The sequence below is a fragment of the Alligator mississippiensis genome, chromosome 3, assembly GCF_030867095.1.
Source record: "Alligator mississippiensis isolate rAllMis1 chromosome 3, rAllMis1, whole genome shotgun sequence".
Lineage (NCBI taxonomy): Eukaryota > Metazoa > Chordata > Crocodylia > Alligatoridae > Alligator > Alligator mississippiensis.
Window position 1 is genome coordinate 191,120,953 of NC_081826.1, and position 20,493 is coordinate 191,141,445.

Consider the following 20,493-nt stretch of genomic DNA (forward strand, 5'->3'; position numbering starts at 1 on the left):
TTCCCTCAGCTCTTCCAAGGGGGTGCAGCCCCTGGATCTGCATACGGGTTTTCAGCAGGCTGCTGCTGCTGGCTGGGGAAATAGCTCAGAGCTGCTGCCATCCCCAGCTGGCAGCGGCAGCCTGCTGTCATCCCACATCATCTGCATTCCTGTGGCCTCCGGGAAGAGCTGGGGGAAGCAATCGGGGAGCTGGGGAGTCGAACTGGGGGAATGTTTCTCCAGCCCCTAATTCGATTCCCCAGCTCTCTGATAGCTTCCCCCAGCTCTTCCTGGGGAGGCATGTGCCCCTGGATCTCCACACCAGGTTTCAGCAGGCTTTTGCTGCAGGCCGGGGCCAGCAATAGCATAACAGTCTTCCTGGCACTCGGTGGAGGGTGCACAGAGTGGATGCTGCTGGCCCCTGCCTGCAACAGCAGCAGCCTGCTGAAACCCCACACGCAGATCAGAGGCTGTGCCCCCCAGGAAGAGCTGGGGAAATGATCAGAGAGCTGGGGGAAGCATTCAGAGACCTGGGGACTTGAACCAGGAGCTGGGGAATCGAACTGGGAGCTAGATGTCAATATCAGAACAGTCCTTCCCCACCCTCTATTTAGTTTCTGTTTAGCTGCAAGCAAGCCCGGCTTCGAAACTCAAAACATTTTGAAACTTTCAAAATGTTTTGAATGCCCACATTTTGTTTCGAAGTTGTTTCAAAGCCTTTAGTTTCATTTCGATTTCACTGTTTGGAGCTCGAAACAGCTTCGAAACGAAACACCCGTCGAAATTTTGCACAGCCCTAGTAGTAAGCACATCCAGGAGGAGGGAAGCTTTCACTTCAACATGTAGACATAAAACAGACAGAGTGTGGGCCCAGACACTCAGCTTGGGCCTTGGCCAAGAGCCAGGTGGGCCAAGCTGCGTTGAAGAGGAGGGGTAGCTTGATCGCGTGTGACTGGACTAAGGAAGCAATGAGGCTTCTGGAAGCAAGATTCAATGCCCCCTGCTGCAAGGCCAGGTTATGGACCAGGGATTTCTGCATCAACTCTGGAAATCACAGGCACCTGTGCTGCAGGCTTAGTTGGAAGAAGGCCTGCCAAGCCCTAGCAAGGTTGCCGTAGAAGGATCCCAGTCAAGGCAATTGGGATGCAACAAGAATAGTTCCCAATCAAGGTTGAGGTCCCTGACCTGATGCAGGAAAACAAAGGCCAGCCATTTCCAGGGGAGGTGTTCCCTAGCAAAGTGCAGGTGTTGGAGAGTTTGTTAGGCCCTGATCTCCCCTGCTGGTGGGCAGATACAGGAGAGCCCCCTCAAGCCAGTAGTGCCCATTCCAGAAGAAGTCCACCAGGAGCTCCTGGAATCTTTTGAACGGGGTTATTAGCAGGTCCAGGATAGCAAAACTGGCACAGAGTAGCAGCTGCCAGATTGCTGATGCCTAGAGCCCCCTCCGCAGTAGGAGAGGCTGGGCCAGTGCCAGCACCATTGCTGTGGTCATGCCACAGCCTCTTCACTGAGGCCTTCCCAATTCTTGGCTAGATAGACTAGCGAGCCTACAAAAATGGCCGGGGTTTTGAAGCTATCTTGGCAACCAGGACAAGCCTCCAGGCAGGTTTGGGGGCTGAGCATTGGCCCAAGTGCTCAGGAGAAATGTATCGCTTTTGGTCCAGTTGATATGGTCTGAGGGGGCACGCTCGTAGGCTTGCTGACACTTAATTACAGACAGGACATCACCATCACTTCTCACAAAAAAATTGCATCCTCAGTATATGCTGCCACCTTAACTGGGATTCAGTGGCTGGGGCTACAGCTGATGGGAGGGTCAGCTCCATTAGGTGCTGCCACAGTGCATGGAGCAGCAGTTCAAGGGGTAGGTCATAGAGCATTCCAGAGGCAGGGAAGCCCTACCAGATGCCTGTGCATTCTGGGAATGGGGCACATAATTCTCCGTTCACTTTTAGGAGGCTAGAGATGTCCTGGTACAGGAGCTGAATGGTTGAGGTGAAGACAGGCCCAAAACCAAAGTTTCCAGTCTGGAATAAGAAGTCATGATTAGTCAGATCAAAGGCTTTTTCTTGATCTGAGGGGAGAGGGCCACTGTTCAGGTCAGAGACTTCATGGCTGCCAGCAGGTCACATAGCAGAAACAAGTTGTCCGGATGGTACTGCCAGGTCTGCAATAGCTCTGTTCGGGTCTGCAATAGCTCTACAACACAGGCCATGGCCATTTTGAGTCAGATGGCCAGGACTTTGGTCAGGATTTTGTAATTGGTGCACTGGAGTGATACTGGTTGCCAGTTTTAATGTTACCAAGATCTCCTTTCTTGGGCAGCAGCATGAGGACTGTTCATTGCAGCTGACTGGAAAGATACCATCTTTAAGGTGGTCCTGGAAGATGCGCAGGAGGTCTGGGCCAAAGAGGGGCCAAAAGGTCTTGTAGAATTTGGGTAATCTGTCAAGAGCAGGCACCATGGTGAAACCTTCAACAGTAGCAGGCAGTTCTGCTAGGGATAACACCTGTTTGAGCTTGTCAGCCTCGAACAGGGAGTTTGGGGAAGCCTTTTTGCAGGTATAGAATGGCTCTGGGCAGTCAGGCTCAGCTGCAAATATCTTCATGTAAAAGTTAATGGCATGCTTTCAGATCACAGCAGGGTCTGTGATCACTTTGTTTTGTTCTGTGCTTTTTCCCTAAGTTGAACCAGGTCAGGGCATCAGCCTCTCTTAGTTCTTGGAAGTGGGCTTGAGTTCATGTATCCTGAGCTGCACCCTCTACCAGTTCTTATGTACTTTGGTGGAACTTGAGGCTCTCATACAGCCTGGGGTCATTACCAGCATCCCTCAGGGCAGCCTCAAGTTGGACATCTTCCTCGAGTTTTTGTGAGAGAGGGGGAGAGAGAGAGCTCTCTCCCCCCAATCTCCTTTTTCTCTCCCCCTCTCGGACTGGAGGGGGAGCTTTGTAATATTAATTAAAAACACAGGATAGCTGAGAAGCAAATTGTATGAAATATCAATATATTGTAGAAGCAAATTGTATAATATATCAATATCACTCTTTCCTGCCTATGTAGGGGGTCGGACTCGATGATCTATTGAGGTCCCTTCCGACCCTAACATCTATGAATCAAATAACCATGTATATTTCATATCAAATAATATCATATAATCAACATTATTTTTTTCAAATATCTCCTTGACTATTTTAAGTTTTAATCTAAATAAAATAAGCATAAAAAACAAATCCAAGACAAAAGTCTGAATATTTTGAAGGAAAACTTTAAAAATAACATTTCTAATTTTATCTTGAAATTATCTGCAGTAAGAAAAGCCTTTCCCAACTGGATCTGCTGAAATGGCATTGTAACACAAAGCTGTAGGGTATCTGTTTTCTTTTGAGGCTTTTTTTCAATGCCTAGGAGAGAGGGAGATTTGAAAACCTTGTTTGGATATCTGCTGAATATGTTCTATAATATGTATTTTATAAAATAATGGTTTCCAAACTCACACCATTTAACTAAAACTGTTTTTGAATCCATTTAGTTGAATTGGTGAAAACAGACTGAAGTGTTTATAAATCAGTTTGATTAACCTATGGCAAACCTTTTAATGCAATTTGTTAAACGACTAAGCTAAATCACAGTAGCACAAGTTTAAATTGATGTTAAGACCGCCTGTGCTTCAGTTTTTAGTCAGTTTAACTAAAATTGGTTTAAAAAAAAAATTATTTAAACCAGCAAAATTTTGCATGTAGACAGGCTCATGCTGTAGCTTACATTAGATATACCCAGTTTAGCTTAGGTATTGGTACTAGTCTGGCCATAGCAGCAGGGAGCTGAGTGCAGCCTGCAAGTGACATTGCTTTTGAGTGTAATGATATCTGTCACTTCCTGCATAATTTCCATCTGGCGTGCTCTGAAAAGGAAACAGAAATGGTTGTGCCTTTTTTAGTTTGTGTCTGATGTAGGAAAAGCAATAAATAAATATTTCATTTTAGAAATAGCAAGAAAATAATTTTCTTTTTTAGTTTAAATTATTGGCTGTTTTGAACGTTCTCAGCCCTAAATAGAGAGTTTAAGTGTTAACATATTGACAGTTTTTTTTCCTTTCAAATGTCTATTGTACCTTCCACTGAATACCTCTCAAGTACACAATGAACCATCAATGACTACTCTTTGAGCCTGAGGATGCAATCAGTTATGTATCTACCTATGTATGTATCTAGACTGCATTTCTTTAACTTTCTAATGAGAATTTCATGGGAGACCATGTTGAAAATTGTAGTGAAGTCAAGGCGTATCACATCCACTGCCCTCTCCCCATCAACAAAGCCTGTCATCTTGTTGTAGAAAAAATCAGGTTAGCCAAACTTTGCTTGCTCTTGAATCCATGTTGGCTATTTACAAGCACCTTGTTGTGCTCTACATGCTTGGAAATACCTTGATACTATTCTCCATAGTCTTTCTGGGTGTCAAGGTAACAGTGACTGGTCTGTAATTCCTCAGATCTTCCTTCTCCTCCTCTTTCTTAAAGATGGGCATTATATGTGCTCTTTTCTAGTCATATGGGACTGCTGCCTGAACCTGCAGGAGTTCTCAAAAACAGTAGCCAATGACTGAAATTACCTCAGCAAGTTCTTGACTACTGTAGGATCTTGTCTGGCCGTGAAGACTTGAAAAAATCCAGTTTTTGCCTAAGTAATCCCTGACCTGTTCTTCCTGTACTCTAGACTACTTATCTTCTCCCCTATCCTTGCTGCCAATTGTGCTTCTCATCTGATAGCTGACTTGATTCATGAAAACTAAAGTAAAAAAGGCATGAAATGCTTAAGTCTTCTTTGCATCATCCATGATTAGATTGCCATCTGCATTTAGTAAATGACCTACATTTTTCTTTGGCTGCTTCTTGTTTCTAAAATACTTATGGAATGCTTTTTCCATTGCTTTTTAGAGTCTCTTGCTAGCTGTATCTCAATTTGAGCCTTGGCCTTCTGGATTTTATCCCTTTGTGCCTATGAGATGCTCTGTCGCAGGGCACCTCGGTGCTCTGCTCCTGGAGAGGAGAAACTGCCAGGGAGAGAGCCCTGGCAGGACACTAACGAGCACAGCTGCGGGTTGCCGGGGCAACTAAGGAGAGTCAGCTGGCCTGTAGGAGGCAGGGCCTGGCCTTTATAAAGCCCAGGGCTGAGGCCAGGTTGGCAGTTCCCTGCCAGCAGCCAGAGGGGTAGGAGCTCCGGCAGTTAGGATGCGAGGTGAAGCCTAACAGCAAGTATAGCTCGCAAGAGCTCCAGAGGCTGGAGCGGTGATGTTGAATTGCAGCCAGGAGGCTTATGTTGTTATGGCCCAGTGCCTTAGGTTTGAGTTATAGCCAGGAGGCTCGAGTTATGTTTGGCTTTGATATTACACCGGTGGCTAGGGTGAGGCTATAAGGGGTTGGAGGAGGCCTCGTAGGGACCCCCAGAGGGGTGGGGGCCCCAGCGCCTGAGAAGGGCGCAACTTGCAGGGTGCGTAGACCCCAGCCCCAGAGTGGGGCATTTTGGAGAAGCCCCAGCGCAGGCGTGATGAGCCCCAGAAGGGGGCACTGCTAGGAAGCCCTAGCGTGGGCATGGCGAGCCCCAGAGAGGGGGAGCGCACTTTAGAGGAGCCCAGCGCGGGCCCAACGAGTCCCAGAGAAAGGGGGGGGACTATTGAGAAGCCCAAGGTGAGCACAGCGAGCCCCGAAGAGGGGGAGCGCCTTATTGAGAAGCCTGGGACGGGCGTAATGAGCCCAGTCATAGGCTAGTACGGCAATAGACCTCGGGCAGAGGCAAGGTGCTGCGGTTGTCCCTGAGGAGAGGGGATAGCAGTGCGGTGAGCCTGGGCCAGAGAGGGTAGCCGTGCGGTGGGCCTAAGGAACCGGAGGCTTGGCCGGAAGTCCCGTAGTGGGCCCGGTTGGTTTTAGAGAAGACCCAGGGAATTTAGACCCAGGGAGAGAGTGACGAGGGCGTGGTGCTGTGGTTGTCCCTGAGGAGAGGAGATAGCAGTGCGGTGAGCCCGAGGAGAGAGCCTGAAGTGGGCTAGATCATAGAGGAGGCACGGGAGAGCGGGCGTGTATTTTGACGGACCAACGTCCGGTACATCTGCGAGGTTTGGGGTGTGGTATTAGGGGTTGGTAGGAGCCACGTGTAGCCCATGAGGCTAGGGTGCCTGGGGAACACCCATCATACTGGGGGACCCCCAGGGGGTCCGGGAACACACGGGGACAGAGGTCCCAGCTAACCGTGCCCAGGGAGCCATAAGGCAGCCTCCCAACTTACCTCAACATCAAAGACGTGGCGGGCGAGAATTTGAGGGTGCCCTTGATCTGACTTGGCACGGTGAGGGGGCTTTAAGGAGATCATGGCCCTCCTGAAGGACCCCGCCGTGACATACTCTTATATTCTTCTTTACTAATCTTGCCAATCCTCTACCTGTTGTAGAATTCTTTTTTTGAGCTTCAATTTTGTTTAGCCAGGATGGTCTCTTGCTCCACTTCCTATCCTTTCTCTGCATCGGGATAGGTTGCTCTTGCACTTAATGCAGCATCCTTAAGGTACAACCAGTTCTTTTGGAGTCCTTTTCTCTTCAAAGTTGCCTCCCATGGGATTCTGCTCACTGGTTCCCTGAGATTGTTAAAATCTGCTTTTCTGAAGTCCTAGGTTTTTATACTGGTGTTCTGCCTTCATTTCCTTAGGGTTTTGAACCCTATCATTTTGTGATCACAGTCACCCAAGCAGCCCTTCTTTATATGTCCAAGCAATTCCTTTTTCTTAGTGAGCAGGAAATTGAGAAGAGCTTCCCTCCAGTAAATGAAAAAGGTTATTCTCAATGCACTTCAAAAACTTGTATGAACATGGCTTTGTTACCTGCCCAGTAAGTGTCATGTCAATTGACATCTTAGAAGAAGAAAAATGAAGTAGAAAAGACCTGCATTTCTAAGGTTAAAAAAAAAGATCTTTCAGTTATAGGTGGGTTCAGTTTTTCATGCTATACCTTTATACAACATCAAGAAGCAAAAAAGGTCATACACCTGTTTTCCCTTTTGCAGGTGACCTTTCAATTTTTATTGTTGTGAAGTAGGTTTACTTTACAGATGAGGAAACGGACAGGAAGTTTTAAAGGACAGATGTTCTGTAAAGTCTACCAAAGTCCCTAATACTTTAAATACCTGCAGAGAACATACCTCATGACTCCTGGGGACAGCATATATGTAATTAATTCAAAACATAGCTGGTGAGGAGAAGGTGCACTGGTGGTTGGGCCCACCATGTGTACAGTAGCCTATGATATAGAGCAGTTGCCTAGCAAGGTGGAGACCTGGGTTTTAAGCTGTCATCAGGGGTATACCTATGACTGGAGAACAGCAAACATAATATCTCTGATCAAAATAGCAGATAAAAAGAGCTCACAGTAACTATGGGCCTGATAGTTTGCAAGCTTTTATAAAAAAAATGTCTTGAAGGAAAGTAATTAAGCATATAGAGGTAAATGAATGAGAGATGAAGTGGAAAGGGACCTTGGAGTCCTAGTGGACTTCAAGATGAACATGAGTCGGCAGTGTGACGAAGCCATCAGAAAAGCCAATGGCACTTTATCGTGCATCAGCAGATGCATGACGAATAGGTCCAAGGAGGTGATACTTCCCCTCTATCGGGCGCTGGTCAGACCGCAGTTGGAGTACTGTGTGCGATTCTGGGCGCCGCAATTCAAGAGGGATGTGGATAACCTGGAGAGGGTCCAGAGAAGGGCCACTCGTATGGTTAAGGGCCTGCAGACCAAGCCCTATGAGGAGAGACTAGAGAAACTGGACCTTTTCAGCCTCCGCAAGAGAAGGTTGAGAGGCGACCTTGTGGCTGCCTATAAGTTCATCACAGGGGCACAGAAGGGAATTGGTGAGTATTTATTCACCAGGGCGCCCCCAGGGGTTACAAGAAATAATGGCCACAAGCTAGCAGAGAGCAGCTTTAGATTGGACATTAGGAGGAACTTCTTCACAGTTTGAGTGGCCAAGGTCTGGAATGGGCTCCCAAGGGAGGTGGTGCTCTCCCCTACCCTGGGGGTCTTCAAGAGGAGGTTAGATAGGCATCTAGCTGGGGTCATCTAATGGTTGATTGAAAAGATTGTTTACTTACACCCAAAGATGGTATCGGTGTAGGCTGGACAAGTTTCCAGGCACAGCTCCCGCTTGAACCCTCGTTGGAGGATTCTGACAAAACGATTGCTCCCACGGAGTTTGCTAGGCTCTGCAGGTCCAGTTAAGTTGGGTTCGAAAATTTCCCCGGAGTTATTCAGGCTCCATGGGTCCGATAAGTTTTCCCCGGAGTTTGCTAGGCTCCGCGGGGTCTGAAATTACAGGAAAGGGATACGTCTAGGATTGCGCTTGGCGACGGGGAGAGGCGAGAAGCGAAAGCTCCGTAGGCTCGGTTCTATTGCCTCTCTTGCCTGCTTAGGGGAGGCACGTCGGGTCTGCGAGGGTCCACAGCGCTTAGAGATCTTCACACAGAATCTCTCACTCTTTTCCTCCCTCCTCCGGCTTGGGCGGAAACTACCCAAGCCTTTTGTACGGCTAGCAAGCCAATCGCTAGCCTCCACGTGTGCCTCAATTAGGAATCGGCCAATAACATGGCGCGGATCCTAATACAAATGGCAGGAACTTCTTTGCAACGTGTATCACTACGATGCAAGAAAGAGATGCACACTGTAAAGAAGCTGCAATCCGGCGGGAAATCCCGCGCTGCACCAGAGTTCTCTAGCAGCAGAGAGCTCTACCGTGCAAAGAAAGCGACAAATTTGGCGGGAAATAATTTAGCGGTGCCGAAGCGCGCACACAAACAAAAAATCACAACTTTGGGTTGACAGAAGCCATGCCCCCTTTCTGTCACATGCTTTCCTCCTGGCTTCCTGTTACAGTCCCCTCTCCTCCCCTTGCCTTATAACTGAGTAACAGGGTTTGGGTCCCGTTACACATTCTTTAACTCATTCATCCTCCTGCCCCTTGAACTCTCATTATACTCTCAATTTTAGTTGCATTGTGTTTATATCATATGTACTTAATTAATCTCATTCTTCAAAGTTTATGCTGATTGCCTGTAGTGACCAGGTAAGAATTTTTCCTCCCTTGATGCATAACTTTGATTTCTGGGTGGACTTTTTTTAGCTTTCCTCTGGTGCATCAGATATTAGGTACAGTGAAATGGAAGATTGGGTGGGGGGAAGTGCTGCTGCTCGTGGTACTGCTCAAGTGACTGATTCCCAGGATTCCATATCTGGAGTCTGGAAATAATTTTCCCCTTGATCAAACTTGCAGAATTCATTGGAAATTTTTTGCCGCCTTCTGTACTTTGAGACATGTTCCACTTCCAGGATCATTTGATAAATTTACCTAATAAATTTCACCAAATAAGTTTCCTACCACTGCAGGGAACCAAAGCACCTAGGTTCTTTAGTCTCTCCCACTTCTACAGTCTTTATTCTCTCCCACATTCTTTCTGTAGTGCATTGTTTTTTGGGGGGTTTTAGATTGTAGTAATGAAAGGTCTCATGTTTGTTATAGGGGTAGGAGAGTGCTTTGTGGCTTATGGTATATTGAGGAGGAGGAGCAAGGGGTACTAGAGTCAATGTTCCTATGGATCCTGTTAGAGAACTTATCTGGAATACTTACCTAGGATGGTGGGCGACTGGATTTGATGATCCAGGTCAGTGGTTCTCAAGTTTTTTAGAATCAAGGCATCCCTCATTGGATTTGAGGCACTCCTCCATAATTTTTATTAATTAAGTGGTACCCCATTTAAAAAACTAATTTATTACAGTGCTTGCCTCCTTGCAGTGGGGCCAGGCCATGGCAGTGCCAGCAGAGGAGACCACCCAGCAGGGGGAGCCTGAGCCTGCCCTTATCTGTTTATTTTCTCACACCTCATTTATTTCATCACACTTCCTCTGGCGCCCTTCAAAGGATATCATGGCTCCCCAGGGTCCCTGGCATCCTAGTTGAGAATCACTGATCCAGATGATCCTCCTTTGCTATAGCTATGACCATAGCTATACAGACTCTCTAGGAACAGTGTTTGTTTTTCTCCAGATTTGAAACAAATATAATAATTATTATTGTAGCCACAGTAGCAATTCCTATCTGATCAGATCTGAGCTGGAGATTCAAGCTATTTATTTATAATTTGCCAGATAAGTAAAAGGTATCCTTGAGAAATGTGAAATTTGTAAAGGTTTAAGGAGTATAACACATTTAAATTGAATAGAGGAAAATACAATAAGAGAAGCAGACTCCTGTCAAAAGGAGCTTTTCATGGTACATTTATTCAATCAGAAGTTGGATCAGAGAAGGCTATGGGGATCTTAAGCTGGTGGAACCGTTAATTTTTCACAGAAAAGTTATAAACCGATGCTGTGATTGATTGTTCCTCAAGGATTATTTGTTGTTGTTTTGCCGGAGTGGATTCTTTGCTTCTCATCCAAAAAATGATAATCATGGTACATAATTCTTTTTTAATGTAAAAGTAGCTGAAATGGTTTCTCACAGTCTAAGCCACTGATGTGCACTCAGAATGCTGAGATGGAATTAAACTTAGATTTTTTTCTTTTGTTCCTGAATCTTTATTGCCATCCTGTTACACAAACATCTCATGTTGCTACAGAACCACTTTTACTGTATTCTAGAATCCAGCTGCATGGGGGATTTCAATCAATTCTGTATTTTTGAGTTAAGAAGAAGCCTTTTCTTTTCTTCTGTCTTTTGCAGTCTGGGAGGCTCTCAGGTTCTTGCGGGGCTTTCAGGAGATTTACAAAGGGCATTTAAGGCCAGTGCTTTAAGTGTAAGACAACAGAATGAAATGGTGAGACAAAATTTAGAACGCTATTCCCTTTCATTTCTCTCTTTTTTTTTTTCATTTAAGTTACCCTTCAAATCATTAACTGTTATCCTTACAACTTGCCAGGGATATAAATAGACAACTCTTCATAGATGTTAGGGTCAGAAGGGACCTCAATAGATCATCGAGTCCGACCCCCTGCATAGGCAGGAAAGAGTGCTGGGTTTAGATGACCCCAGCTAGATGCCTATATAACCTCCTCTTGAAGACACCCAGGGTAGGGGAGAGCACCACCTCCCTTGGGAGCCCATTCCAGACCTTGGCCACTCGAACTGTGAAGAAGTTCTTCCTAATGTCTAGTCTAAATCTGCTTTCTGCTAGCTTATGGCCATTATTTCTTGTAACCCCCAGGGGCGCCTTGGTGAGTAGAGCCTCACCAATTCCCTTCTGTGCCCCCGTGATTAACTTATAGGCAGCCACAAGATCGCCTCTCAACCTTCTCTTGCGGAGGCTGAAGAGGTCCAGGTGCCCTAGTCTCTCCTCATAGGGCTTGCCCTGCAAGCCCTTAACCATACGAGTGGCCCTTCTCTGGACCCTGTCCAGGTTATCCACATCCCTCTTGAAGTGTGGCGCCCAAAACTGCACGCAGTATTCCAACTGCGGTCTGACCAGTGGCCAGTAGAGGGGAAGTATCACCTCCTTGGTTCTGTTCATCATGCATCTGCTGATGCACGATAAAGTGCCATTAGCTTTTCTGATGACTTCGTCACACTGACGACTCATGTTCATCTTGGAGTCCACTAGGCTGAACTCCTCAATGAGTCCACTAGGACTCCAAGATCCCTTTCCGCTTCCGTGCCACCAAGCAGGTCATTTCCTAGGCAGTAGGTGTGCTGGCCATTTTTCCTCCCTAGGTGCAGCACTTTGAGTTTCTCCTTGTTGAATTGCGTTCTGTTGTTTCCTGCCCATATGTCCAACCTGTCCAGGCCTGCTTGTAGTTGTTCCCTGCCCTCCGGCGTGTCCACTTCTCCCCACAGTTTTGTGTCATCCGCAAACTTGGACAGAGTGCACTTCACTCCCTTGTCCAAGTCGCTGATGAAGACATCGAAGAGTATTGGTCCAAGGACCAAGCCCTGCGGGACCCCACTGCCCACACCCTTCCAGGTCGATACCGACCCATCCACTACGACTCTCTGGGTGCGATCCTTTAGCCAATTCGCCACCCACTGGACCGTGCAGTCATTCAAGTCACAGCCTCTTAACTTGTTCACCAGTATGGGGTGGAATACCGTATCGAAGGCCTTCCTGAAGTCTAAGTAAACGACGTCAACTCCTACTCCTGCGTCCAGGTGTTTTGTAACCTGGTCATAAAAAGAGACTAGATTAGTCAGGCATGATCTACCTGCTATGAACCCGTGCTGGTTTCCCCTCAGCATAATTTTTCCTGCCGGGCTCTTGCAAATGTGAGCCTTGATAATTTTTTCAAAGACTTTACCAAGGATGGAGGTGAGACTGACTGGCCTATAGTTGCCTGGGTCCTCCTTCCTCCCCTTCTTGAAAACGGGGACCACATTGGCCCTTTTCCAGTCCTCCGGGACCTGGCCCATGCACCATGAGTGTTCAAATATTCCCGCCAGTGGCTGTGCAATGACATCAGCCAGTGCCTTCAGTACCCTTGGATGGAGCTCATCCGGGCCTGCCGACTTAAACGCATCCAGTTCCTCCAAGTGCCTCTGCACCATCTTAGGGTCTATGCTTGGTAGTCTGGCGCCTTGCTGCTGCCTCTCTACAATCCCAGTGAGAGCCTTGCCTTGCCCCTCACTTAGGAACACTGAGGCAAAGAACTCATTGAGGAGTTCAGCCTTGTCCCCCTGTCCATCACCAATTCCTTCTGCCCATCTAGTAGGGGTCCTATTCCACCCTGGGCCTTCCTTTTACTCCCTATATATCTAAAAAACAATTTTTGTTATCCTTAACTTGGGATGCCATCCTCAGCTCCATGGTAATTTTGGCCTGTCTAACTGCCTCCCTACAAGCACAAGCAGAGGAGGTATACTCCTCTTTAGTAATCTCTCCCCGTTTCCACTTCTTATATGCCTCCCTTTTTGCCCGTAGGCTGCTCTGGATTTCTCTGCTCAGCCAAGGAAGCCTCTTGGCCCCTTTCCCCCTTTTTCCCCGCATCGGGATCATCTCCCTCTGTGCCCGAAGGATCATTTCCTTAAGGCACAGCCACCCTTCCTGGGCTCCCAACTCTTTAAAACTCTTACTCTGCAGTGCGTCCTTGACTAAACGCCCGAGTTCATTGAAACCAACTTTCCTAAAGTCTAGCACTTTCACCCTACTAGTTACCTTACCCACTTGATGTCTTATGACGAATTCTATTATTTGGTGATCGCTGTCCCCCAAGTGACCACCGATCTGTAGGTCTCCTACCATGTCATCTCCCATTGCCAATACTAGGTCCAGCAAGGCATTCCCCCTAGTGGGACTATGTACTTCCTGTGTCAGATGGAGGTCCTGTACACAGGATAGGAACCTGCGCGAATGGTGGGACTTTGCTGTCTGCGTCTCCCAGCAGATGTCTGGGTAGTTTAGGTCCCCCATGACTACCGCCTCCCTGGTTTTTATGGTCTCCGAGAGCTGGCTCAGGAGCCCCAAATCTAGTTCTTCCCCTTGAAGTGGGGGTCTGTAGCAGACCCCTACCACCAAATTCCTTTCTCCTTGACCTCCATATAACCTAACCCACAATCCTTCTACTTTCTCCTCCTCTGATTCCGTTTTGATAAGGGTCGATGTATATCGCTCATTGACATAGAGCGCAACCCCTCCCCCTCTCTTCCCCACTCTATCCTTTCTGTACAGCTTTATAACCCTCAATGTGTACCGCCCAGTCATGGGAAGAATCCCACCAGGTTTCTGTTAGCCCTACTAAGTCGTAGGTGTTTTCTGCAAGCAGGAGTGCTAGTTCATCCTGCTTGCTCCCCATGCTCCTAGCATTAGTGTATAGGCACTTGAGCCCTGTGACTGGCACCTTTGTTGCCCCTGGGCTCTGATGCCCAAAGGGCCCCTTATTGCTTACCTGTGGTGTACTGCTGGCCGCCCCATGGATTGCAGGTTCCCAATGTTCTCCTTCTTCAGGCTGGGCTGTCCTTGTGGGTGCCACATGGTTTGGTGGTCCATGGTTTCCCCCGCCCTCATTGTTCCCTCCCCCTGACAAGCCTAGTTTAAAGCCCGCCGGAGGAGATCTGCCAACCTAGAAGAGAACACACGCTTACCTTTGGGGGACAGGTGAAGCCCATCCCAACTGAGCATGTGTCTCGTCGTGATGTGCGGGTCATTGTCAAGGAAGCCGAAGCCTGCCTCGATACACCATTGCTGAAGCCGCCAGTTGGTCTCTCTAATGCACTTCTCGTGTCGTCTTCCACGTCCACTCACTGGTAGGACAGAAGAGAATATCACCCGTGCACCTTTCTCCCTCAGCACGCCGCCCAGAGCATGGTAGTTTATCATCAGGTGATCGAGGCTTCTCCTGGCCGCATCATTAGTACCCACATGGACTAGGACCATGGGGTAGTAATCAGTGGGCTGAATCACGGCTTGGATCATTCCCATCACGTCCCGAATCTCTGCTCCGGGCAAGCAGTAGACCTCTCGTGTTGAGGGGTCCTGGCGACAAATGGGTCCTTCCGTACCTCTCAGGATGGGATTGCCTATGACGATCACTTGACGCCTCCTCCTCTGGATCTGCTTGGTTCCCTTGACTTGTTCAGAGCGTGGAGAATGTGGCGTTGCTTCCTAGCCAGAGGTTTCTTCCTCTCCTTCCATCTCCTGCAGCGTCGCCAGGGCCTCATACCTGTTCTCCAGTCAGACTGGAGGAACTGGTACTGATATGCTGCGAGCAGCCCCGGTCCTGGATGTGACCGTCTGCCATGGAGGTCACTCCCTGGGGTGCTTCTTCCTTGGGTGCCTGGTCCTGCAGGGAAAGGAAATAACTGTCAATTTCATCCTCCGCCACCCTGATACCCCTCAGCCTGCTAACCTCCTCCCGGAGCTCCCTCACCTGTGCCTCCAGGGCCCTAAGACAGGCACCTGCAGGACAGGTGTGGGGGCCCCCAATCTCTGCCCCCCCCAGCCCTGCTGGGGATCTCCTGCAGGCCAGGAGGCAGGGGGACACCAGCCCTCCCATGGGCTCAGTCTGGGTGGAGTCCTCAGACCAGCCCCGGGTAGGCATGGCCACCTGGGCAGAGGCCCTAGCAGCACTCCGCATTGACACCATTGTATAAGCTGCTGTTTGTTAGCTCTGTGTGATGTCTACACCCTACCGTTGCAGGAGTCACCTATCCACATACAGGAAAGAATTAATTGCAAACAAGTGAACATAGTTCTTTTCTTCCTACCAGTGCCCACGGTAAGGGACCAAAAATGCTCTCTTTGAATCATAGTCAAGATTGACAGTCTCTGGAAATATGAAAATAGGACAGACAATGTGTGTGTGTGTGTACATGCATGTATGTGAAGGGCAAACAGGGCAAGTATAGTATATCAGAGAAGAGTATTGTTCAGGGGAAGGGTATGTGAAGCTATTGTCCCAGCACACCTCTTGCAAATAATTAGTAAGGAATAGACTTAGATTTTGGCTGGTTTCCCAGCCAAAGATTCCCTCTTTTCTTCAGCAAGTTAGTATCGTATAATTGATTTTTATCTATTCTTATCTATCGCTCTCTTTTTGGGAAAAACCCTGGCCGACCAGCTGGGCCTGCATTCTGTCCGCTTTACTTTGTGCGTCTTGGCTGAAATGAAAACTGCCATCCCTGCAGATGACCCTGTTGCCCTTGAGGACCACTTCCGCATGTGACCTCCATCTCTGCCTCATGGCAGCTCAGTAGACAGATGGCCCCTGCCTGCCCATCACTGCCCATTTTTCTGGCTGTAGACAGCAATGAAAGAGGTGTGCCGTGACCCTGCTGTCCCTCCCCATGCTAAGCAAGAACAATGGTAGGATCTGCTTTGGGATCTTGTCTGTGAAGGCACTGTACACGTGAACAGTAAAAGTGTGTCATGCTCATGTCTTCACTGCCTGTCCTGACATGACCTGAAATGGTGCCTAATGGCAGCAACACCAGAGTAAGAACACCTGGCCTGGCAGATCATGTACAAGCTGCCCATCACCAAGAGAACTGGTGAGTTCCAGTAGCAACTGCTGCATGGGGTCCTGGCCACAGACACCTCTGCCCACCACTTAGATCCAGCAGCATCAGCAACCTGCTCTTTGTGCAAGAAGTGTGTGGAGGAGACTCTCTTCCATGTCTTCATGGGCTACTCCCTGGCTGTGTCCGCTCTTTGCTGCCCTCAGCAGCACTGTTTTTGCAGCACTTGGCTTGGTTTTCTCTGAGACTGTGTACATTTTCTTTATCCCATACTGAGCAGCTAAAGGGAGTGTGATTTGCTTAGCCTATTTTTTCCTGGGTCTGGCCAAGATGATGACCCTGAAAAGCCACAGAAACTGGCTTTTAGGGGCCAGATCTGATGCCCTCCAACTCCCATGTTTCTTGGTTGGGACGCACATCACATTTGAGTTTGGACACTTTGCCTTACAACAAAATGAGAACCAATTCCTGTCATACTGGGTCATCAAGGGGCACGTCACCAGTCCTAAATGTGTAACCCCAAGAAGGGCATGGTGGGAAGAAAATTTCAATCTCTGGTGATAACTGGTTTGATTACTGGCAAGTGTTTCATGCTCAGCCCCTGAGATGGCTTCACATTTTTTGCACTTGCACCTTTTTGTTTTCAAGATTTTTGAAATAAAACAAAAAACAAACCCTCTCTCCTTGTCTCTGTCTCTTGTCTTTTTCTGTTTTTTATTTCAGAATCCAACTATAAACAGAGGATGGAAGGACTTCTGTCCTTTACTTTATAATTGCCATTTAACCTATTTTTCATGCAGAAATCTTTTTATTGTAGTTCTCACTTTCCTAAATAAATGCTACTTTATAGAAGTGCTTGTATTTGTTTGTCTTTTTTTCCACACAGTGAGAGGTTTCAGTTCATTCAACAGAGCCAAGAACAGCTGAGCAGCTGAGTTGTCAGTGTATGGGCCTGCTTGAGTTTTTTCCATTACTCATCCAGTGTCCAAAAGGGTCTGGTTCACAAAAGCCCAGTCTTTCTCTCTCTGGCACTGCTGACTAGAATACTAAGACGCATGGTTCCAAGCATCTCTCTGATCAGTTGCATTTCACTGATTGTAGGCTGGAAACCTTCTAGCCCCAAGCCATGCCTGCTCCAGCAACTCTAGTTCTTCCGTTTTGAGCTACTCTAGATGAACCTTGGGTAGTATTACTACTCTGTCTAGCTTTTCTGCAACACCAAAGAACTCCTGCAGCTGAGTGTACCATAACTTATGCGTATTGCAACTTGTCTGGCTAGCAGTCTACAGTCCGACAAGTGTGTCACTCCTTCCACCCTTAGGCATTCTTTAATGACCATTTCAGATACTAACAGGATTTTTGGTCAAGGCCCTCTTTGGGTTAATGAAGGTTGAGAACTACCTAAATATCATATATCTGTAGAACACTGTAACTGAATAATTTAACAAAAATGCATTTCACTCCCACCCCTGTTATACTATGCTGTTTTGCACTCTGTAACCAAATGTAGGTTGTTTTTTGTAAACAATAATAATTATTATTATAATATCCAACTATAGCTGAAACTGTTGTTATAAATTTGCCTGTGTAGCTATACTGCATAGGCAACTTTATAAGATGCATTACTCCTTTTTACCCTTGCTGTGCATGAGATCCTGCTGAAGATGGTGCTTGCTCTCTTGCAGTCGGATTTTACGACACTTTTTTTTTTACTTTTTCAGAATACAGCACATTTTCAAATGCACTGAAGAGGTGCCAAAATCGAAAGAAAGAAAACTCAGTGTTCAGTCAGCGAACAGATGAGGCATCTGCTGCTCAGTATTTTCAGGTAACAAAGTCATTCAGTGCCAACCCTCTGAAAGTGGAGCTGTAGCTATTTTCCAGTTTTTTCCTGACCTTATTCAATAGGGCATTTAGAAAGGTAGCTCAGGTTTCTGCAGCAAATGGTCAGGCCCTTGTTAGTTTAAGTACAGGTAGCTTGATAGAAAATGGGCTTTATCTTTTTCTATTTTTCCCTCCTCCTTTCCTTTTAGTTTTATGGCTGTCTATCTCAACAACAGAATATGATGCAGGATTTTGTGAGGACGGCCACATATCACAGAGCTATACTACAGAACCACATAGATTTTAAAGACAAGGTAAGCTCTGTTAATTCCAGTATCCTGAAATAGGATCCAAACATAACCTTATCTCAGAAAAACAATGATCAAACTGTCCAGTATGTTCTCTTCAGAAACTCTGTGCATGAATGTACTAAAACATATGGGTTACATATGTAGATATAGGTGTCAGGCACATGGTGATGGGTGCATTGAAAATACCTTACAATCCATGGACTTGTACCAAACTGCATATCCAAACATTAGATGCATTTTACAGCTAGGCCCAGGTCTGAATTCTCTTGAATGTTACAGTCATAGAATTGGGATGCTCTCCTAAAATGATACATAGGACAGTGCCATACTGGATCAGACCTGTGGTCCTATCAAGTCTAATTTTCTGTTCTCAGTACTACCCAGCCCTAAATGCTTCAGAAGAAGGTGCAAGAAACTTCACGTTGGGCCGATGTGAGATAATCCGGGAGGGAGGAGGAGGAGGTTAGGTCATGCTCTGTTGGCAAATATTTAGCTTGTATCAGAGCCTGAAGTATATAAGACTGTGTCTAACTACTCATGACTAGGCTAAATAACTTAGTGGCAGCTGCAGATTTTGCTAACTTCCGCCTCCCCCCTCTTCTCAGATCATTAGTGTATCATGTTTACCCAAATCCACAATGACTCTGAATTTAAGATGACCCCCCCCCCAATAATTAGATTCTAAACAAAGAAAATGTATATATTTGTTTTAAGTGTCGATGTCTAGTTATTGAAGGGTTGTCTTAAATTCAAGCCCCCCTGCTGAAGTGGGGAAAGCAGTTGTAGGGAGCGGGTGTCTAAGCAGTGGAGGGAGGAGGTAGGTGGGGGAGCAGAGGCTGCAGGGGGCTGCAACTTCCATGCTCCTACTGCTGCTGCTACCAGGCTGGGTTGGGCTAAGGCCAGAGCTGGAGCAAAGGTAAGTGGGGAGGGGGAGGGGAAGGGGAAAGGGGGCAGGGGCTCAATGTTGTGAAGGGGGTGTCAGGCACGGGGGTGAGAGGCTGTGCAGAAGACAGCCAGAGGGGCAGGCAGCAGCTGCAGCTCCGGCCTCAGCCCTGGTCCCTCATTGGGGCCGCAGCTAGAGCCATGCAGCCGCAAGTCCCCCGCCCCTGGCCTTGTACTTAATTCCAAGCCAAGGGGCTGTCCCCCCCCCACCCCCTCCCCCATGTTATATGGGGAAAACACCGTGCCTTGAAATCAAGTGACTATGGTACATTTCAAACAATTCGCCAACTAGTATGGAACAAAAAGGCAACTTGAAATCAACAGCTTGTTAATGTAAGAGTCTGCTGAGTCTCAAGATGTCTGCTGAGACTCTGCACTCTGCCTGTTCTGTTCGAACAGCTAGACAGCAAACAAAAATCAGCTGAGGCAAAAGCTGCACTTTCTGCCTTTTGGTTGGTTGTTTTACTCTTTCCTCCTTCCACCCTACCCCCAACTTTCCTTGTACACTTATCCTCTTTAAAAACACAAGTTCAGGCTTCAAGATCTCAAGACCAGCTAAAACTGATCCCCTGCTTCTGCCCTCCCCACCCCCCAAGAAAGGCTTTTAGTACAATCTAAATCATTATCAAGGCAAGAAATATCCTTTTTATACAAACGTTTGAAGGCAAAATAAGGAGAGTTGTAAAAAAAATTGCATTTAGTCGCATTAAGACCCAGATGCTTTAACTGGGGCTTGTGTAGTTAGTAAACTAGTAATATGCATTTTATGATGACTGTGTGCAGCGGGAATAGGCCAAACCTCAAGCCGTACTTAACTGTTTAATGCTCTAATAGTAAAGCAAAGCGGTTTCATACCGTACATCCTTTTTATGTCTGTGTCAACCCTCCCTTCCTGCACATGAGTATTAACCAAGTAGAGCATGGGAACATTTGCCTGGAATACCAGTGCCAGTTGTTGTAGACCCTGGATTTCTAAATAGTTCAACTGGAATGGAGTAGGGGCACTGCTTGTCCTTTTCTTCCCTGCCAATCAGCATACTCATTTTTTATAGTGAAAAGGCAGAAAATGAACAACAGATTGCAAAATTATGTCGTTTTTATTTTTTGTGGTGAGGAGAATGTGGCCAGGTTGGGTGCTATTGCTCTTGTGTAGCAGTGCTGCTGCTTGCTTTCTCTCTTGGTTTATTTATTTTTCCAACTGTTGGAACTGCTGTGGCCTCTCTTCAGCATACCTAATAGTAGAACCATTACCAACTTGATGCTGTCGGCCACCCACCTAGAAAATGATCTCCCTATTCCCTACCCTTCTGTGAAATGAGAACTTTCTGAACAAATGTGGTTGAATAATTGGGCCAACTACCTTAATGAGAGCATCTTAGTTCCAGCGTTGCTTACATTTGTATTGGTCAGGTTAGAAATCCTGGAACTGCGTTTACTAACAAAGGCAGGAAATGCAAAAGCAC

The 20,493-nt window shown here is 47.0% G+C and overlaps 1 protein-coding gene across 3 annotated transcripts in view; it reads left to right on the plus strand.

Annotated features, from left to right (window-relative positions):
- LOC102564657 (histone-arginine methyltransferase CARM1) overlaps positions 1 to 20,493 on the plus strand; it is a 155,254-nt gene that overhangs the window by 64,476 nt on the left and 70,285 nt on the right. For all 3 annotated transcript variants that reach the window (XM_059724762.1, XM_019478177.2, XM_014608624.3), the window contains exons 3-4: positions 17,675 to 17,781; positions 17,987 to 18,091. In XM_059724762.1, coding sequence (XP_059580745.1) covers positions 17,675 to 17,781; positions 17,987 to 18,091 — 212 coding nt within the window. The remainder of the gene's footprint in view (positions 1 to 17,674; positions 17,782 to 17,986; positions 18,092 to 20,493) is intronic.